This window comes from Electrona antarctica, assembly GCF_951216825.1.
Source record: "Electrona antarctica genome assembly, chromosome: 6".
NCBI lineage: Eukaryota > Metazoa > Chordata > Actinopteri > Myctophiformes > Myctophidae > Electrona > Electrona antarctica.
In genome coordinates, this window is record NC_136811.1 from 30,068,341 (window position 1) to 30,090,598 (window position 22,258).

The window sequence follows — 22,258 nt, forward strand, 5'->3', positions numbered from 1 at the left end:
ATGCCTGTGTTTGATCTGTTTGTTTGTGTGTGTGTGTGTGTGTGTGTGTGTGTGTGTGTGTGTGTGTGTGTGTGCACTGCGCAGCAACTGCCACTTTTTCTCATTGTAGTTATTTTAATTGTTTCCTTTCCCTGTGTCTTTGAACCTATTTGTATTTACTGTACACCGGTGAAAGAGTAGCTTTTCAGCAGAACAGAACTCAATCTGAATTAAATAGATGTTTCTTTTTTTTATCGTAGACCATGGCTTTGGATCCGGTGAGTTAAGATTCACTCACACAAGAGTCGCTACAGAATAGGGATGCTAGGTTTCATTTGCTATGTTGCTATGTTGTGGAAACATTCAAACATTGGCTATACTTCCAGAAAAAGAGAAAAAATAAATCCTGTGAGATAACAAGATGTACTTGTATCTCTCTGTCGTTCTCCCAGGTCCATGCTGTCAGAAGACAAACTGGTATTCTGTAATGGCTTGGTGCTGCACAGGTTCCAGTGCCTTCGTGGGTTTGGAGAGTGGCTGGACTCTATCCGGGACTTCTCGACCCATCTCCAGAGCCTAAACCTGGACGCTTCTGCCTTTGCTTGCCTGTCTGCCCTGGTGCTGCTTACAGGTAAATGAATGCACAGGATATCAAGTCAAGGGTTCAAAAGAGGAGATTGTTTTTAATAAAATACATTTCTAAAGTTGAATGCAATGAATGAACAAAGTCAGGGTTTCCTTGCATAAAAACGAATGTATCTGTATCATCAACAAAAAAGTAGCACACATAACAAACAAGTACAAGGAAAAAACTTGATTTATATGTATATATGTATACTAGGGCTTTCACTTGACTATAGTTGCCTAGTTTACTAGTCGACTAGTTGTTTAACTTTCAAACTAGGACTTTCAAACTAGGAAGGGTATGGCCTGGTCAGCCTGCAATGACATGCATAAGATCTGGTCATCCCAGCTTAGTAAGATGTTAAAAGTAAAAATATTTAGGACGACCGTTGAGCCGATTCTACTTTATGGCGCCGAGACATGGACACCTTCAAAGAAACTGGATGGCACTTACACCGGGAGCGCAAAATCTGTCTTGGACGAGCCACCCATCGACTAATCTAATACGGCAACCTTCCCCATGTTTCTTCACTAGTCCGATCCAGAAGAACAGTTTGCCGGCCACTGCTACAGAGCTGACAATGAGGTTATATCTTCACTTCTTCTCTGGAGTCCTGCCTCAAAGCAGACCAGAGGTAAAAAACGCGTTCCCTGATATCATCGCTAGGGACACATGCATCAGTAAGCAGGAACTGGGGATGGCAATGAAGGACCGGGAAGTCTGGCATGGCATTGTGAAATCCATCTCGACCGCGGTCGAAAAATGATGATGATTTGTTTAACGGCCTACCTAAAAAAAAGTTATATATTTTTAATAATATTTGTAGGCCTACATTTAAAAACTGTGTACATTGGTGACTATAACTATAATCTACCTGATCTTGAGGTCTACAAAAAAAACCTTCAACTAGTCAACTAGTACCAATGAGGTTAACTAGTGGATTTACTAGTCGACTAGTTGCTTAAAGCCCTAATTTATACTTATCGCTGCTGTGTGCACACAAATACAGACATCCATCCCCCCTCCCCTTGCTCTCCTTTGTCCAGAGATTTGCCTTTTGCTCATTCAGTGGGACAGTGATCAGGTGGATATGTCCACGTTGACGTCATGGATGCTCTCAAATGCGCCCCTGTATACATACGTGTTCACACACCTCCGCTGGCAATATGAACTCGATACCCAGAAGCACCTGCTGCACCTGTCACACACCTGCCCCTCTAATCAGTGTGCAAGTGTGAAAAACTTGGACACACACATTCGCACACGTGAGTGTGCATGTGACTAGGCTAGAAAAAAGCCCCTTAGTTAGGATGTCAGTAAACAAGACAGGCATATATTTAATTCCATGTGTGCCCAAGGTAGAGAAACGCCTTCAATTAGGTTCACTCATCTCTTACAGAGGTCATTCTCACCTGCTCCAAATGTTACATTTGTAGTGGTTGCAATACGCAATACGCCCCCCCCCCCCCCCCCCCCCCCCCCCATACACAAATAGTCTCTTCACCTCAAGCCCCCTCCCCTGGTCTCACTGCTCCACCCCTATCCTCCTCCCTCTCTGGGGGAGCACTTAACTCTGTGCCTGATCGACCAGCTCACTGTGGAGCGGGCTCCGGAATGGCGTTTGTGCTGCTCTCAGTGGCAATCCGCCACCTCCACCAAGCACAGCGCGCACTGCCACCGCAGAGCCCACTGGAGCTACCGGGGGCGATCGACCGCTTCAGAGTGGCCTGTGCATAGAGGCGGGCCATCGATCCCTCTGTAGGAGCCTGTACGGAAAGAGAAAGAAAGGATGGGGCGACTGGAGAGGGAGGAGAGAGAGCGTGTGGCGTGTGAGGGGGCTGAAAGTCACGGTGAAAGGACGGCTGGAGTGGCTCTGCAGCGCCAAACACAGAGCTTAGAGTCACATAAACAAACAATAAATAAGCCTCAGATAATGGATACTTCAAACTGAGTCCAGTCTTACAGTCCTTTCCCTGCAGAACATGCAGTTTTTGTGTGTGTGTGTGTGTGTGTGTGTGTGTGTGTGTGTGTGTGTGTGTGTGTGTGTGTGTGTGCGCGCGCTCGCGTGCGCGTGCGTGCATGTGTGTGTACTGTAGTGTATGCACATACACATCGACTGGACACCCTGTTCTCTGCAGAATGAGTTAGTGTCACATTAAGCCTGGTACGGGTGCCAGTGGAGTTGCTATGGGCAGCGGAGCATGAGTGTGTGCGTGTGTGTGTGCGTGTGTGGTGTGTGTGTGTGTGCGTGTGTGCTTGCGTGCACGTGTGTGAGACTAATTTAATTTGGCTGCTCACATGGCCGAATAATCGGCTAATTGTTGAACACTTGTGTTTTTGTCAATGTCTTAGATGGCAGGCAGTATTTGTGTGCTTCTCTTCGTGCAAATGTTTATTTACGCTGTGTCTTTGTGTGTGTGCGTGCGTGCGTGCGTGCGTGCGTGCGTGCGTGCGTGCGTGCGTGCGTGTGTGTGTGTGTGTGAGCGTGAGCGTGTGTGTACACAGTGTGCAGAGGACTTATTAAGTTAGAGAGTGTATTGATCTGCAGTGAGACAGGTTAAGGCCTGTTAAGAACATGAGCCATACGGGCTAATGAGGTGCAATTCAGTATAAAACAAGATGCACCTAATGCGGTTTCAGCTGAATGAGCCCTGGTGTGTGTGTGTGTGTGTATGTGTGTGTGTGTGTGTGTGTGTGTGTGTGTGTGTGTGTGTGTGTGTGTGTGTGTGTGTGTGTGTGTGTGTGTGTGTGTGTGTGTGTGTGTGTCTGACGTATGTTTTTTAATGTCTCTCTCTGTCTGTCCACAGAGCAAGTCCCAGGCCTGAAGGACTCAAAGCGGGTAGAGGAGCTGCAGAATAAAGTGGTCTGTTGTCTGAGAGACCACTTGGGCTTTGGCCTCTCCTCTTCCTCCTCCAAGGCCACACCTCCCCTGGGCCGCGTGCTGGGCGTTAAGGCGGAGCTTCGCTCTCAGAGGACCCAGGGCCTCCAACGAATCTTCTACCTGAAGCTGGAGGACCTGGTCCCGCCCCCGCCTTTGATTGACAGGTTCCTGGACAATCTGCCCTACTGACATGTGGGCTGACTTCACTGACATAATGCACATGTCCTGTTTTAAGCCTTGACCCCTGGAGCACGCATACACATCCAGCGGAGAGCCCGTCTCTCGCAGAGCAAGAGACAGAGAGAGCCAATCAAATGCTTTTCACTCAAAAGGGCAACCAATCAAGAGCGCTTTTCACTCAAAAGGGCAACCAATCAAAATGCTTTTCCCCCCACATATGAAAGGCAATTATCCAAAATGCTTTACCACGTCTTATTTAATCTTCCTGTAATTCCTCGTGTGAGGAAAGGACGAGGAAGGTGAGGTGGACATCGGGAAAATTACATGAGACTTTTTATTGTCCTCTCTCAGGCTAGGTGGCAGCTCATCTAGATCAATAAATTGAGAAGAAAAAAAGAAGAAAAAATAAAATAAAGACCACAAGCACATGTGTTCTGGCCTGTCTCGTCCAGCCGTAGGATGTTGTTGGGGCGCGGAGGGCAGGAGTGGTGTCAGCGTGATGGATGCAGGCTCTGCGACAGAACATTTCAAATCTGATGATGTCCCAGGGAAACACGAGCTGCCACATGGCTCCTAGTTCCTCCTGTGAGAGGAGAGGCCAGGGATGTTTTGTTATTAAAATTCATCAGCAGACTGCATGTGCGTATGTGAGCATAGATACCACAGTGGCATCTCCAGGACAGAACGTCATAAGGAGGGGACACAGATCATTCATAAACATGTTGAAGTGGCCATGGCTCTTGTATCTAAGTGCAATTTCTTAAGTGCTATCTTATTAAAAAGAAAAAAAGGAACACAGAGAAGGAACTATTTCATTTCAAACTCTAAATTATTTTAATACTAAGACACAACCGGTACTGTCAGCAGAGAAAGAGACTCTATGTGGCTCTACAGAGCAATGGAGATACTGTGCACTAACGATTGATGACTGAGTCACCCAGACTTGAACTTGCTGTAGTATGTTTTCTTTTGGTCAATCCTTTATTTTTATTAACTCGTTTTGAAATTAGAGGTTAAGTTGTATCATGGTGGAACGAACGCGAGCGAAAATTCGGCTTCTAAAGCACTTAACAGTTAACACCCCAGAGCGGGGAGAAAAGCACAGACACACACCCTACTTACCTGCTCCCTGTTGGAGGGAAGGCAGTGAGACAAGAGGGTGCTCGACAGATAGCTGTAAGGCCAGGGGTGAAACATTCCGCAGTCATGCTCTTTTTTTGTATTTGTTTCCATAGTGGAGGCCGTGTGAGAGTGTGGAGGACAATTGTTGCATACTGTCTAGGTGTGTATGCCTAGAGAAGCAGGATCATATGCATGGTGTGTTGTTAAGCTGTTACAGAGCTGTCTTAATGTCAAAGCAGCTCAAACTGTATTTGTGTCTCAGACTGTGGCTCGATGGGGATGTCCCCAGGCCTCTACCACCCACTCACACACTCACGGCAGCAGTTTGAAATATGAAAAAAGAAGGAAAAAAAAGAACTATAGATATAAATATGAATATATATATATATACAAAACTAATATTTTGAAGTGTTTTTAGCTTTTTCAAATATTGTGGTACGAGTTGTGCATTGTTTTTTGAAGAAGAGAAACAAAAAAAGAAAAAAAAAGTTACTGTTTTTTCAATGTCCCTCTTTGGTTTGAGTTTCCTGTTTATTCCTGATTATTTTTTTGTTTGTTTTTGTTTTTTTCTGTCTTTCTTTTTCGGTTCACTGGAGGTTCTGTTCAGCACTTTGGAAATCATAAACTAGTTCTGATTATCCGGCCCACGATGTGTCCAGCGTTTTTATGCTTGTTGTTTCACTGCTGTTTCACATTCAATGAAAACAAGCTGAACCCCAAGATTCAGATTGTGTATCAGACCTGTACAAGTGTCCGTGTGTATGTGCACGCTTGTGTGTGTGTCTATATGCGCGTGCATGTGCATGCATGGTCATGTTGACACATGGGCCTCTTGACAGGTAAGGGGCCTCCTCTCCGTCTCCCAAGGGACCACGGAGCTCTCAGAGAGAGTAGAGGGGGATTAAGTGGGCATGGCTGAGAATGAGGGTGAGAGAGGGAGGGAGGAGATGGGAGAGGTTCGTGTTAGCATGAGGTCCAGATCAACCTCCAGCCTCGTTAAACACAATCGATCGCCATGGTGACATTTCACAGCACATGCCGTTTATCCTGTCACTGCTATCACTCAGTCACTCTCTCCTCCAACACAGGCAGGAACGCTCACACACACACACACACACACACACACACACACTAACGCTAAGATGCAGCTGTCTGCAACGTGTCGCTGCCACAAAGTTGCTATCAATCACCTGGATATGTACGTGCGACGCTGTGCGTGTGCGTGTACATGCGCACAAGCATGTGAAATGAGAAAGAGGAAAATGCATCAGTATCTGAGTTATGAGTGCATATAGTTGCACACAGCTGAGTTTGCTGAATATCTAAACAATGTAAAAGTATGATATTTGTAATGATGAAAGTCTGTCAGGATGTGTTGCATTATGCGCATGTATTTGTTCAGGATACAGGAAAGGAAAACACACCATATTCAGACCTTGTATGTTTACGTGTGCGTGTGCGTGTGTGTGTGTGTGTGTGTGTGTGTGTGTGTGTGTGTGTGTGTGAGTGCATGTGTGCGTGTGTGTATGGGGGTGTTGGGGTTAATCCGCTTTCTGAGGTAGTGACATGTTGAGTGACAAGTAATATTATACCAACACAGAGCAGAAAGCTCTGTTTGAACACTGGAAACAGATACACACACACACACAGTCCCCCATGCACACACTCGCACGCACGCACGCACGCACGCACGCACGCACGCACGCACGCACGCACGCACGCACGCACGCACACACACACACACACACACACACACACACACACACACACAGCAGAAGGAGCTGTCAGTCTCCCATTCGATCGATCAGCGCTGACAGATAGCAGATACCCCCAGAGTCTTAATTAGAGCTCCTATTAACACACACACACACACACACACACCACACACACACACACACACACACACACACACACACACACACACACAGAGCCTTTATCATTCTAGCTGGTTGTGGTTCATAACTATTAATATTCCTATAATAAATGCAACATAAAATTACCCCATAATACCTGTGGTTAAAACACAAAGAAATGCAAAAATAAATATATATTTATAACCGAATAATACACAATGGGACAATACAAAGAAATGAATAATTCTAAATATTAGTTGTGCTTGACACAATACTGCATATATTTTTATCCAGTTGCAGGTAAAAACAACAACTTATAATGTTCATGATGTATTATAACTAAGTGATGGTCATAAAGTAGTGTAAGTGTCAAAACTGACAAAAGTGCATTATAATGCATTATATATCCGATTATAATGCATTATATATCCGATTATAATGCATTATATACCCGACCGTAAATGGAGTAAGTGAAGATAGTGTGCAGACTGTGTGGGCAAAGTCACAGGAAATGTTATGTGACATTTTGACTGTGTGTACAGCGACCAGTACAGAACAGGTGTTATATGTGGGTGTCATGTCATCTGTCATCTGGGTTCAAGCCAGTGAGTGGTACTCCTGTAAATATTCAAAAGTACAAATTAAAAAGTGCATTTTCTTTTTAATATTAATGCATAGCTGTGTTGAAATTTAGAACATTAACAAACAAATAAAATAAAAAAAATAAAGAAAGTCAGAACTTTTCAGAAGAACATGTCGCACCACGGCACATTGTGAGCTTGTAGATCTGCTATTTTCACTATATTTTAAATTGATTTTTGAAGTTTGGGTCCCATGAGTCCTTCCTAGACATGTAGAGTAGTCAAAAGTATAACATTTATATTTTAAATGTAATGGAGAAAAAGTCATTGCAAATAAATAAATACCGCTAAATAAAATGCACCCATGCACTACTATACATTTACTTAGTCACTGTCCACCACTGTGTCTGGGTTTACAGTCTATGACTTAGCACCGTGTATGTGCTTTAGCTTTAGCCAATGGAGCCAACGTCTTGCCAGCCAACCTGTTTTCAAAAGCAGCCGGCAGACCCACGCCCGGATGTACGAGGAGGAGGGAGTGGAGCCTCAGCTCCCTGGTGACTTCCTCTCCTGCTGACAAAACTTCCTGGATTAGCTTGGGACGGATAGCACCTGAGTCCACACGCACGTACGTACGCACGCACGCACGCACGCACGCACGCACGCACGCACACACACACACACACACACACACACACACACACACACACACACAAATACAAATACACACAAATACATGAAATATTTATTTCATTACATTTAAAGGTCCAATATTTCTACAAATTCTATAAATTGCTACAAACCTGTGATAGCCAGTCATTTGGGGGATAAAGTTGATGGCCTGAAGGTTTGATAATGATTTACCGTACATGTTAAATCATGTACTGTATACTTTATATTATTTCCAACCATTTTCCAAAATGTATGATTATGATTATGATTATGATTATAATTATGATTATGATTATGATTATGATTATTAACTTTTTTACATTTTGGAGAAAAAAACAAACAGCCAATTTAAAGTTGAGGTGCCCACAAGGTGTAGGTGTACCGTGTAGGCCTATATGTCACCTGTATCCAGAGGGGGGGGAAAAGAAAGAAACCCTAAAAATAGAATAATTCAGACACAAGGGCTTTATATCCTTCATTGTGGTCCTCTCCTCACTTGCTGAAGACTGAGTGGGTTGTCCTAAATGTCAAAGGTAAAAGCTACTTCAAAAAGAGTCATCAGTGGGACCAGGCCACCCTATAGTGGCGTGGATTTGCAGGGATCAACAACATTCAGGTATTTTATTGAATACGGTACTTCCTCCACCTCTGAATGTTTTTGCAGGTTAATTATCAGATTTTAGATGGATCATTTTAATACTGGCCTCCCTGTTTTGGGCAATACATTTATTTTATAATAATAAAGCTTTTCATGCATTTTATGCACTGCACTGCTCTACATTCAGTCTCGTCTGTCATACTCTCTCGCACACTCCTGCATACACAAACATGACACGGACGCTCATGTCATGCATGTCAAGGCACATGAATCATGATAATCAGGCTCCTCCTTCAAAACCGCTCTCAAAGGGCACCTACGGACGGCTGCAATTCGAAACTGGCCCCCGTAAAATCTGAATCCCCCCCTGGCCCCCCACCGCCCACCCCTTTTCCCCTCACTGTATATGTTTCGTTTCCCTTTTTACCTGGCTCCTTTATGATGAATTCCCGACTGGGTCGATGTCGATGATGTGTATTCGTGCTGTCAATAGTGCAAAGCATAACAGCTAAAAGATGAAAATCAAACTGACAGTTTGGCAAAAGGAAAATCAAATCAAATCCATCATCTCCTTGCCAAGAATATTAAATTGCCCAGACACACTTTAATACTCAAGAGGTGCAATTTTAGCTAAACTTACCTGACTGGTGGCTCCTGAAACACGTGGCCCGTGCTGTGATCTTTTACAGTCTATGCGGCTGTGATGGGATAGGGAACGAATCATGAGGAACGGAAATGTTCTGACCGTGGTTTGTATCGGAAACAATTCCTGCGTGCACTAGGAAGAGATTAAGTTGTTTACAAACAAAGGAGAGAGCGAGAGATACAGAGAGAACTTGAAGTGTCATAGACCATAAATAAATATATACCGTAACGAAACCTAATCTAAACAGAAAGGACAAAGTCATGACAGGTTTGATCTCGGCAATTTTCGGTGAATAATCGTCCTCCGAATTTTCATCGGTAAGAAATTGCATGTGTATACTACGCCATATTGACTAGTTAGTAACGACTACTACGGTTGTTGTAACTTGTTGTACATGTCTTGACCACTATAGTATAAAAGATATTCTGAATACTGACAGTGACAGTGACTACACGTAGCCAAGGCTGCCAACACTCCTGGATCCTCAGGACTCCTGCACTGTTCATTATTTTTATTTTATTTAATCATTATATGATTTCCTTTTTCATTGTATGTCTTTAAATGTTCTGATGAATTGAAAATGGAGGACCCTGATGTAAATACAAGTTCTGGTTGAACTGTACACATTCTACAAACTGTGTGAATACAAATTTCAATCACTCAAAGTCCCCAAATTCACCAGAACACAATAACACATTTATTATATTAAACAACAACAGATCCACCTCTGCCACACTGAGCTATTGACTATGACACTGACACCACTTTGTCAGGCTCAGGGATGCCAAAAAGAATACAAACATTACATTAATTTGATGGTTATTTAATTTACCTTGACTGATAAGACTTGACTATAAACAAGGGCACCCATTTGGGTTGTGAGATTGCTGCCCACAGTCTCACAACCTTATTTATAAGAAATTAGTACTATTACCAAAATAAGACATAATAATAATAAAATAAATAAATCTATTTATCTACCAGTAAGTTTGACCAAAAAATGCACAATGAAAACAGGTATGGCCAGGGTTCATGGCCATGGCCAGGGAGTGTAGAGGGTTTGCTGATGTCAGACTGACATATGCGTGATCATATATGCCATGGACGTGATGTCACGATGCGTGACCATATATGGAGACGTGATGTCACGTTGTGTGACCATATATGGAGACGTGATGTCACGATGCGTGACCATATGGAAACGTGGGTGACTACTGACTAGACGTGATGTCATGATGTGTGACCATATATGCAGGCGTCGGGTGATGGACTGACAGGAAATGCAAGTTTTCATAGTAAATGCGACCTATGGTGGCAATAAATTCACAAACCCTCTGTTTGTATGTCTGTGTATATGCCTGTCCCGGACATAACTCGGGCACTGTCCGACTAACTGTTATGTGGTGTGATGAATCTGATATAGACATTATGGACATATCAGTTAGTTTTACAGACACAGCCTGAAGATCTAATCAGAGCGTAAGTTGAGACAGCTGTTTTTCTATACAATGCAATCTGTGGTAACTGGCTCACGGTAAGATCCTTTGAGAAGATGCTTAGTTATTTACAACTAGGCTTGAAGAAACAGAGCTTTTGTTAGGGGGTAATTAAACCCCACAGGGGTCTGCGTGAACTTCTTACCCTAGCTGCATCCATAGATAACAGCTGCATGGCATATCTTTAGGTCAAGCTCTGCTCCGCTCTATCTGTCTGTCCTGTCTGTCATGAATGCAACGTATCTTTGTCAAATATGCATCTAGAGTCAAGAATACAGTCTAACTATTTCGTGTTAAATAATGTTCTGTACATTTTATATGGTACATTCATTCTTATTGGTATTGTTTCATCTGTTGCTAGTTCTCATAGGAAACCTTGCATGACAGTCCTCGCTCACTGATTGGCCAGTAAGTAAGGACACTTCTAAGTCCCACCCTCATGAAAGGGAGGGAGTTTTCAACTTTCATCAGTATATAACCAACATGCTTTCGTTCCTATGGTGTGCTCACACGTGTGTCTGCTGATTCGACCAAGTAGATCCTTGTGTGACTCCATCGTGGGCCATTTGTTCCCATGACTGCCTTGTAACTGAGTGTATTTTGGTCATTAAAACTTGATACAAAACTATAGACTGGAGAACTGTTTTCGCCGAGACTTCTGTTTCCCGTCTGCTCCACACAGCCGTTCGCACAGTACAGACGCTGTTTTCAGATACATCAGGTGCTGATGACCGGGGGGCGTCCAGTGTTGAGTGGGAATTCAGTCAGCCAACTGTTACAGAGACTGTTACTGAGACTCTATATGTTTACAGTATATATACCAGTGTCAGTCTAATTTACAGTATGTGGATTATGCGGTTGACTTGCACAGACATTTTGCACATGCTTGACATTTTGCACCTTAATCCCATGTACAACCACTCTTGGCTTTTTTGTGTTTTTAGTTGTAAAGAGTACTGCACTCACTCACTGTCAGCAGTTACAATAGGTAATTGGCTGGCATTGCATAACCGGGTGGGATATACATTCCCAATCGTTCCTGACTTGCATGGTCCCCGAATAATGATGCTTAAAATCTTTCGTAGAGTACAATGATCTTTGACTATAATGACACACTGATTTTCACAGTGTATAGGGGTGAAAATGGAGCCAGACCAGTGAGACGGGGCATTGTGTGACCTTGACCCAGGACTTGCCGGCAATCAGTTGGTCTCATGGCAGAGGAAGGCAACACGTTGACACTGAGGCGCCTCGAGGCACCAATCCACAAGTTCATTAAAGTGGCACTACCCACAGATCTAGAAAGACTGCAGAAACATCACAATAACATATTGAAGGTAACTGTGGCCTAACACACATGGGTTTCTCTATCTCTCTCTCTCTCTCTCTCTCTCTCTCTCTCTCTCTCTCTCTCTCTCTCTCTCTCTCTCTCTCTCTCTCTCTCTCTCACACACACACAGACAGACAGACAGACAGACAGACAGACAGACAGACAATCACATTCAGATCTATAACTGATCATGTATTCATCATTCTTGCAGTTCCAGACGTGCCAACAATGGGATCGTCTTCATCAAGAGCACATCAATGCCACCCGAACTGTGCAGGTATATCATTTTCTAGTTAGAAATGCTGCCATATGACGTCATTTCAAAAGCCACACAAAATAAAACATGCAAGAAAGGCCGCATTTAAACCCGGGTTTGCTGTTCAAGGACTGAGCCCTAATGGAGTACTACCCCAAAAATTACATATTTTTTATAAATTACACAACCCATGAAAATACATGGAGATTTATTTTGTTTTGGTACATCCCTGTAGCCTGAGCTAATAATTTGATGACCGGTTGGCTGCTCAGTAGAAGAGCAGCCAACTCTTTGAGTCTCCTCTGCTGGTCATCAAATTATTGGCTTAGGAATGCGAAAAAAATAAAAAATAAACTCCATGAATTCAAGGCGTCACGTGGTGTGTCTTTGATAGAAAATATTTTTGGGGCGAACTTTTTAATGCGCTCTCTCTCTTTTATGCACTCTCCAGGTGAGAGACTGAGGTGCCCTGCAAACCTGATTTTGTGAACAGAAAAATGTCATCTGCACTGCTACTCTACAGCCTGTCTTTCAGGAAAATGACAACTACAAAATGTCCTGCACACACTTCTCATTTCAGAAAAGCATTAAAATAATTTGGGGCATTCCTTTTATAGTTTATATACGACCAGGGCTACATCTGAACCAGAGAAGGCTTGATAAGTTGATATGTTATTTACTTATTTAGCGTGGTGTACGGAGTACGGACTGTGCGCATCTAAGTATAAATCCATCTGAAGACGGTGGATGAAGGGTATGGCGGTGGCTCAGTGGTTAGTAATGTTGCCTCGCAGCAAGAAGGTCTTGGGTTTGAACCTGCGTTTCTGTGTGGTTTATGTGTTGACGTGAGTTTCCTTTCAGGTGCACCCGGTTTCCTCCCACACCAAAAGTCATGCATGTTGGGGACACACTCCATTCATAGCCCTTGGGTCTTGTCTGCAGGTGCCAGAGAATGGCGTTGACATGCCTTCCATGTTGATACAATGTTTTTCCTTAAAATAAGCGCGGTTAAAGCTACACTATGCAACTTTCCTCTTCTACCCCGGATTTGAACCCGTTTTCCTGTGCAAGTGCTGAAATGTTTACCATTGAGCTAATAGAGCCTGCCTGCTTGTGCAGGTGATACATTGAATCTTGACCATCAGGTCAAAATTTGTGTCAGATCCTGTGTCTAGGTGAGACATGACCTGGCTTTGACACAATCTAAATGTCTCAATGGAAGAGCAGGGAGACAAAATTCAACTACTCCAATTGTATACGTTATATTGTATTAGCTTGATATTGTATTAACATACTCTACCATACAGATTGTGGGGGGGGGGGGGGACTTATTAGCACAGCAATTTCAGGGTAAATCCACATCCAGCGATCTGGATCTTTCAACCTTGTGTGTGAGTGTGTGCATGCTTGCATATGTATTTTCACGTGATGGGGTGAAGTGTATCAGGGGATACTCCAGCCTGGAAACAGTACGTCTCTGAAGGTGAAAGAACCCCAAACACACAAGCACGCGCGCTCGCACGCGTGCACGCACGCACGCACGCACGCACGCACGCACGCACGCACGCACACACACACACACACACACACACACACACACACACACACACACACACCTGTCCTCTCACCATTACCCCTTACACCCCAGGGACAGGCGGAGTGCTTTCCTATGTCTGGTTATGGTGTTAATCTAGCACAGGGGGTTAGTCTGCCGTATGTGTATGTGCACCACGTGCGTGCGTGTGTGCACCACGTGCGTGCGTGTGTTTTCACAGGAAGTGAGCTCCTTTGCTCTGACGAATATTTCGCTTCCCTTATCTATTTTCAACCTTTCAATTTCATTCACCCCTCTCTGCTCTCCGTGAAATACAATCACCGTTCACATTGGCTGGTAAATTCACATAACATTCAACACTAGTTTATCGGTAGTCTAGATTTTTGAATGTTGAATGTAAGTAATGCTACGGTGGTTTGTAGAGATGGCAGATGTTCTACCAGTGTTTGGCTGATGTTGGTTGTTTGTATTCCTGTGTATAAAAGTGAATGTATACTAAATTTATACATAACCACATGTATGTATTCGGAAAATAGCCGATCTACAACTTAAGTATATAAAAGTATATAATAGCTTAACCCATTAAAACTGGGAAAGCATCTGTGCACGTCGTGCCATGCTTGTAGTTGTACATCTGCCTTTTACGACACCATCGTACCACAGTATGAATTAGACAAATTATTTTTGTCTCTCCTACCAGACATGCAGACAGCAGTCTGCTGATAGATGATGTGTACCCCCGATAGTCCTGATAATCCCCGGAGAGCGATAGATACAGCCCCGCCTTTAGCGGGGCTGTATCTATCGCACACTGAGGTTGCCGCAAATGCCTGCACTTCACTGTAATGTATGTGGTTCATCTGGTTTCGTTTTGTCTCCTATATTTGGAGTAATCTGTGTTAATGGTTCATTTGCATCAACCTCCTTTGTATTAATGCGTGCGTGCGTGCGTGCGTGCGTGTGTGCATGTGTGTATTGTTCTACTTGTTAGTGAGGAAGAGACAGACCCAGAGAGAGGAAAAAGTCAACTGCTGATGAACATGTGTGTATGTTTATTCATGTTGTGTAATTAGCCAGGTTTGTGGGCTGTTACTGGTGGTGCATTGACCTCCTGAGCCTCAGCCTGCAGGCTGGTGGCAGGGATGTAATCCTCCTGTCACCCCCAGGGCACGGTGGGATGAGGACCACCCAGCCCAGTGTCCCCGTGTGTGTGTTCTGCTGCTTGATATCACTGAATGACTACAACTAGTGACTGCAACAGTTAATCGAACAAAATGATTTAATGGCTTGTAAAAAAGGAAAACAAATAATACTCGATAATCGTTAACTTTGTAAAATAATTGATTAATACTTGTCCTTGTTTTGGGTTTGTCATTATGCACCCATTGGCCAAAAGTTATTATTATTATTATTTTTAAGTATAGTGAAAATAGATGATCTGCAAGCTCTGCTATTTTCACTATTTTTCAACGACACTGCTGTGTGATGATGTGTAAAATAACGCTTTAGTGGTTAATCGAGTATTTATATATATTTAAATGAATTCTATTACAAAAAAACGTGCTTCTCGATTATTCGATGAATCGCATTGGTAATCGATACAATAATCGCTAAGAAGAGAATGGCTATTTGGGGTCCTAACTTGAACCTGCTCTCTGTGTCCCTGCAGCAGCTGCGGGCCAACATGAGGGAGATGGAGAAGCTGTGTGTGCGTGTCCGTGCCCAAGACGCTCCTGCCCTGCAGAACCTCGTTAAGCCAATCAGAGATCGGGCCTCAGCCGCTGTGCAAGACTTTCTGCTTTTGCACTCTAGCTGCCCCGTCCCTCAGCCAGGCCGGCCGCCGCCCACCTCTCAGTCCTCCGTCTGTCTGTCAAACAGCTGCCACGGTGACACGGGCGTGGGCGGGGAGCCGGCTTCTGTCTGTCAAATGCAGCTCCGCCTCCCAGAGATCCCTCCTGATCAGAGCGCCGCAGAGTCCTGGGACAGCCTGGAGGAGGTGGGTTTGTCTGGACTTTACTGTTTATTCTAAAACAGTGGTTCCCGGTTGGCTGTGATACATAATTGAAACACTGAAAACACTTGGTCACTTTGGTTTCACTGTATTGATAAGATGTGTAATGCAACTCTGAGGACTTTATATACAAAACACTATGTATTTAGGAAAATGAAATTGGATAAATAAGACTATCATTCAATAATGAAATGTGGACCCGTGATGTAAAATTGTTGAAAATTCTTTGTCAACCATCGACTTAAATGACCTACTATCCCTTAAAAGGTACAGTAATGTGTTTGTACATGTCAGTCTATGTACATTTGACTTATGGTGGAAGTCTGATTTTGGAATGACACCTTTCAGTTTTCATGATACAGTTTCATTATGTGTGTTATGAAAGTGAAGGAAGCACATCCAACCAGGCTCAAGTGTCAAACTAATAATAGATAATGAAAAAGTTCAAAACACACAGAAAGAGCACACTGCTTGGAACATGTAGCATGTAGTGAGAATCTTTTCAATTTATATACTTGGAACTAACGTGAACTTATTACAACCTATAAATGTACTACCACCTGTGTCTTAGGACCTGAAGGGGCTGAGTAGTCTGGTGACAGAGTTCTCCTTGCTGGTCCATGTGAGTATGTCACTGTGTGGTTACATCTCAGAGCTCCATGCATTACTAAATGGAACTAGCTCACCTCTATGCATGGGCAAGTGCATGTCAATGGTGACTTCTCTATAATGTAAATCTAAAGGCCCTGGCACATAAAAGGTTTGGGAACCACTGCTGTGAGGATGAAGCCAACTTACATGATCCGGCAGCAAATAAGTCATTCAAGATTTTTGGTCTACCTTTCTGTGGTGTGAACTGTGAACTGTCAAACGTTATATGATCCCTCCAAAACAAATGACCATTGAACTGTGTGTAGGCATACTTGTATTTTAATGAGCCTTTACATTATATGAGCCTCATTCACTGTTTATTTTGCGTTGGGGGCGCCATGCGTCGCATCCACCAACACCTTATCACTCAGGCTTCAGAGACAAGATGAAAGTGACCCCACTAACGTGGACTCATTGAAAGAGAGGTTCAATTCACTGGTGCTGTGTACATACTACGTACCGCTGCACGGTGCTTGACAAGAGTTATTAGCGTAACTCCAGGCCAAAGGAATGACTGAGGTATGTAACATACAATACAACAGTCCCAGTGTGCGTTTGGCTGCCAAATACATAGAGACAATTTGACGCTTCCACTGTGAACAAGTAGCCCAACTTGACCCGCATCAGTGACGCTCACGTCAATGATGCTTTCAGTGTGTCAGGGCCTTAAGTCTTCCAGGAAGATCTATCTTTGTGTGTGTGTGTGTGTGTGTGTGTGTGTGTGTGTGTGTGTGTGTGTGTGTGTGTGTGTGTGTGTGTGTGTGTGTGTGTGTGTGTGTGTGTGGCGTGTGCGTGTGCATGCGCGTGTGTTTGGGGAGGTGCTCAGCTCAGTGGGTGACTGCTGTTGGGCCCCCGAAGCCCTCAGATGAACTGAGAGGAGAGAGGAAGGAACAAGGGGTGAAGCGAGGGAGAGGGGAGTGAGAAGGAGGAGCTGTCCATGTGGGGAGACACATGGAAGGAGGCATACGGTGAGGCAGGTGGAGAACAGACGGCTCAGATTATCACTCTATCCGCAGGGAGGAGAGAGAGACACAGGTTGAGTGAGACAGAGCAGGCATGGAGATGTTCTATTGTCTCTGGGGCCAGACGCATCCTTAAGGGATCCACACATCAACGCAAACACGCCGCGTGTATCATGGGGAGACAGCAGAAAGAAAGGAGGCACTTCTTCCTCCAACAAAGTCCTTATTGTTGACTCTCGGGAGTGTAGAAATTGACCCTGTTTGGGTCCATTTCTACACTGCCGGGGGTTAAATGAACACTGAGGACTGTTACTGTGTGTTATATAAAGAAGCACCGCGACGGTTTGCAGAGGAAAGTAAACAGGCTGTAAAACAGTCATATCTACAACGCTGGTTATCTGTGTGGGGTCCCCTGGTAAATGATTGATCGTTAGGAACCAAATGGACCCATATGGGTATGTACCGCTGAGATTTAGCAGGATTTTACAGTGTAGATTGGGGTACCAATTGTTTTTTTTAAGTATCACATTGGTGACCTAGTGCATATTATTGCTGTCGAGCCGAAACCTTGCATCTCCATATTTCACTTTTTTTGTGTAAATAGTGCCCTACTTCATCATACTACCATTTTTGATTGATTGAATGACTGAACTAGAGCTTTTTTGGGGGGCTTGTTTCGGGCCATGGAATCTACAGGTGAGGGGACTTAGGCTCATAGTTCCACTGGCAGAGCCTGACCAGAGCCTTTTGTGGTGGTTCTGAACAACCGTGTATCTGATCGACTCGACACAGAGCACTGCACTCCCTGTGGTGGTGTGGAACGAGTGTGTCAAATTTGAAGTCGGCGGGGCGAACGGTTCTCGAGTTACGTGGATTACAGACGTACACACACACATGTACAGAGACGAGGTGCATTTATAGTAGGATATTGAACCAATAAAAAGTATTAACAAAAGATTGTGACTAAACAATTACATTGGACCATTGGAATGTAGGTTCGGACATACAAGGTTTCCACCCGACAGCGATCAATCTGGGGGTTGTTGAAATGAAGAAGTTTGAGAATCACTGCCCGGCTGTATCTAATGGAGTGAATGGCAGCTGGGTTCATTGTGAGCTGATGGAAGGACAGAGGAGGCGAGGATGTGACAGAAAAAGGGAGAGAGGGATGAAAGGAGAAAGAGAGAGCATGCCCCAGTTGCTGTCTGGTCACTGTGACTGTCCAGCACGCACCTGCACGCACCTGCACGCACGCACGCACGCTCGCGCACACACACACACACACACACACACACACACACACACACACACACACACACACACACACACACACACACACACACACACACACACACACACAGCTGCCACTCTGAATATTTCATGAGCCCCAGACAATAACTCTCAGCCTCCCGACCCCCCACCCCAATATAATCCCCCTCGATTCTACCCACAGCTAACGCACGCATGCACGCACGTGCGCGCACACACACACACACACACACACACACACTAAGTACGCAGCAGGTGTTTTCCACACTATTTGCGTGTGATTTTGCATGCATGCAATTGGGTATGTGTGTGTGTGTGTTTGTGTGTGTGTGTGTGTGTGTGTGTGTGTGTGTGTGTGTGCGTGTGTGCGTGCGTGTGCATGCGCGTGTGTGTGTGTGTGTGTGTGTGTGCGTGCGTGCGTGTGTGCATGCATGCGTGCGGTCTCCAGTGTATAACTCCTGTCTATCAGTCCCAGCAGGAAAAGATTGACAGCATTGAGGACAACGTCAACACAGCAGCTGCCAACGTGGAGGAGGGGACCAGAAGCCTTGGGAAGGTGTGTACGTGTGTGTGTTCCTGACCATCATTGTGTGTGTGTGTGTGTGTGTGTGTGTGTGTGTGTGTGTGTGTGTGTGTGTGTGTGTGTGTGTGTGTGTGTGTGTGTGTGTGTGTGTGTGTGTGTGTGTGTGTGGGGCGGGGTGGGGTTTGGGAGATGGGATGATCGATGGCACTTTGCCTCCCAGCCATTCTACAGCGTTTGTCGCTATCGATCCACTCGGATGCGGAGGAAAGCTGCAATTAAGGAAATAGAGAGAGGAGAGAGAGGTATAGAGAGGAATGAAGGGAAAGAAGAGTGGTGGGGAGAGAGGTGTGTGTGTGTGTGTGTGTGTGTGTGTGTGTGTGTGTGTGTGTGTGTGTGTGTGTGTGTGTGTGTGTGTGGTATCGAATAGAACACTGAAGGACTGTTTAATAGCTTTTAAGGAGCAACATTTGGTCTCCCACAGACAGCTCAATAGGCTATTTTACTCTGTATAACTGCAACTCAACTCGATACCTCTTTACCCATGTTATGGGTTCAAATGTGTACCGTATGATGTTGAAGACGCACACAGCATTTATCTGTACATCGTTTTTCCTCATTGAACTGTTTAGTATTTAATTGAAAAGAGATGACAACGAGTGACTTAGACGCCTATCCTCAACACAGAGGTGAGGGGACCCTCAGATGGAGCAGTGGTAAGGTGCCTTCCCACCACCACTGAGGTTGTGGGTTCATGATTGCATCCGGCTTCGTCGAGGGTGATATTTGTCACTGTATGTATTCCTACGGGTTGGGACGGCACCTGTGAGCAGGGAGTGTTGGGCGGGAGGACTAGAATGAAGGCTCTTCGTCCGCCCGGCAGTGACAACACATACATGTGTGGGGAGGAATCAATTGGCATGATGACTAAATTGGGGAGAAAAAGTAGTCTGGTAAACCATCCCTGGTTGCAGAATTCACATTTCATTGATCTGCTGAATGAAAATGATGTGAATTCTGCAACTGGCTGATACGGTTTACCAGGCTAGAGAAAACGGGGTGAAAAGCAAAAAACAAATGAACACAGAGCAATGAGAACATGCAGACCCACAGAAAAAATATTGCATTTCTTGGTAGTAGTCATAATAACATTGTCTCTGTTGGGTGGAAACCTCATATGTCCAAAACTGTTACTTTTCAGAATTCAAAATAAAAAATGGCAAAAGATCTACTTGTGGATCTTCTACTTTTGATGCTTTTGTGTGACGCTGTACTAGTGTGATCAGGTAGGTTGTAGGGTGTTAATTCACAAAAACCCTTAAACAGAATGTTGATCAACAACAACGATATAATATGTGTATATATTTACACACACATGCTGCCTGTGAGACGGAGGTCTGCGGGCGGATAGTGAAGATGAGACGCATGTAAGGTGCCTCAGTGCGTGTTTAAAAGCCTGCTATCGGTCATCAGGTCAAACGGTATTAGACACACACACACACACACACACACACACAGCCCCACACCCCCCTATAACCTGTACCCAGATTAAACCTTTCAACTCAACTCTGATGAAATTAAAATTCCCTTAACTACCATGGGGGTGGGGATAAGGGATGCTGGCTTTGAACCATATTAATTTAAAAGTGAAGTGTTAATTAAGTGTGTGTGGGGGGGGGGGGGGGGGAGGGGGGGGGGAGCAAGCATGGTCAGGGAAGTCACTCATTAATTGCCATCAGCCTTAAAGAACATCTTCCTCTCTGATGATAACAGCGGCAGTAACACACAGGCCACATCTGTCTGATTTTTCTTAAATTGAGATAATGAACACGCTAGGCTTTGACGCAGGTATGGAGTTTATATTTCTGGGTGTAGGTCTAGGTGTGTGCGTTTGCCCTGTGTAAAGGTGTAATCATGAAAGGATGGACACATCTAAACACTATCTCACACCGTCCTGAAGCCTCAAAGGGCTCAACGGTTCCACCGGTGTATGTTTCAATTTAATTGAGTTCTTTTTTTCCCCCTTCCTGTTCCAGGTTCTTAAATGTAATTTCCACAAATGAAATAATTTGAATCTCCCTTCATTGTCCCTCTCTCTCCCTTCCTCTCTGCCTCTGTAGGCGGTGGGCTACAGGTTAGCGATATTACCAGTGGCGGGGGCAGTGTTGGGCTGTGTGCTAGGGGGTCCCATAGGCCTTCTGGTGGGCTTCAAAGCCGCAGGCGTAGCTGCTGCTCTTGGAGGAGGGGCCCTGGGCTTCGCAGGGGGCAACATGGCCCAGAAGCATCGCAGAGCCGGACTGGATTTCCGGATGAAACAACTGACAGCGCCACCGCCTCCAGAAGAACCCTCATCTGATCCGCAGTCAAGCCATGATACGACTGGGGACTGGGTCTCTCTCTGATTACTCCTGATTGACTGACCAATCAGTTGGCTGAGTCTAAAGCCACATTTTATTCGTTGTTGTATGACGGTGCTGCGTGCAGAAAATAGCAACGAGATGGGCAGCGGAAACAAAACAAAATCATGTTATGTTAGTTAAACAGGGCCAGCTATTTAACCACTGCAAGTGTTTCAGATTGATCACCTCACTGGAAGGGCAAGAGTCAATTATGTATATGAAATCTTCATAATGTGAACTTCTATCATAGCTTTAGTCTCAAGAACAAATTGTCAGTGAGTCTGTATTGTGAGGAAAATGTTTTCTTTGTTCTCCTGTCTTATAACTGCGAAAAGTATGGGAAAGATTTTGCTTGTGGTCCGACGTTGATGCACGCTTAAACCCATTGTGCTTCAATGTCTCTAGCTGTGCTACAAGCTCAAAACATGTCACGCTGTGAGCTTGTAGATTGTCTTTTAAATTCACAACCAAGTATATCAAGCCATTTCTAAAATGTATTACGTTTTGATAAGGAGCGTGAAAGCTGCATTGCACAAAAAGCACCAAAGTGCCATTAGTCTATCTAGACTTCTAGGGTCTTGCTGTAGCAATGTGTAAACTTACCATGCGTTTCTTGCCAAATAAAAACAGCCTTTCAGTCAGTCTCTGTAATTTACTAAATTGATAACATAT

General features: G+C 44.4%; 2 protein-coding genes across 7 annotated transcripts in view; both read left to right on the plus strand.

Annotated features, from left to right (window-relative positions):
- nr4a3 (nuclear receptor subfamily 4, group A, member 3) overlaps window positions 1-5,437 on the plus strand; it is a 26,991-nt gene extending 21,554 nt beyond the window's left edge. For all 5 annotated transcript variants that reach the window (XM_079502621.1, XM_079502622.1, XM_079502624.1 and 2 more), the window contains 2 exons: window positions 432-610; window positions 3,412-5,437. In XM_079502621.1, coding sequence (XP_079358747.1) covers window positions 432-610; window positions 3,412-3,674 — 442 coding nt within the window. In that variant the 3' untranslated portion in view covers window positions 3,675-5,437. The remainder of the gene's footprint in view (window positions 1-431; window positions 611-3,411) is intronic.
- Window positions 5,438-7,736: 2,299 nt separating this feature from the next.
- On the plus strand, window positions 7,737-22,200 carry stx17 (syntaxin 17). 2 transcript variants are annotated; one of them, XM_079502982.1, is made up of 7 exons: window positions 7,737-7,849; window positions 11,762-11,970; window positions 12,175-12,240; window positions 15,444-15,770; window positions 16,357-16,407; window positions 19,137-19,223; window positions 21,308-22,200. In XM_079502982.1, the coding sequence occupies exons 2-7, from the start codon at window positions 11,848-11,850 to the stop codon at window positions 21,587-21,589; spliced, it is 936 nt and encodes a 311-aa protein (XP_079359108.1). In that variant the 5' UTR covers window positions 7,737-7,849; window positions 11,762-11,847; the 3' UTR covers window positions 21,590-22,200. The 2 variants fall into 2 exon arrangements, with proteins under 2 accessions (XP_079359108.1, XP_079359107.1); XM_079502981.1 differs by lacking the exon at window positions 7,737-7,849 and adding an exon at window positions 9,280-9,454.
- Window positions 22,201-22,258: the final 58 nt, after the last annotated feature.

Excerpts from the sequence above, each read along its gene's own strand:
- stx17 (XM_079502982.1), top strand. The coding sequence starts at position 11,848 with ATGGCAGAGGAAGGCAACACGTTGACACTGAGGCGCCTCGAGGCACCA. Across the intron at positions 15,771-16,356 it reads CCTGGGACAGCCTGGAGGAG|GACCTGAAGGGGCTGAGTAG; the intron begins GTGGGTTTGTCT and ends CCTGTGTCTTAG. Across the intron at positions 16,408-19,136 it reads AGTTCTCCTTGCTGGTCCAT|TCCCAGCAGGAAAAGATTGA; the intron begins GTGAGTATGTCA and ends CCTGTCTATCAG.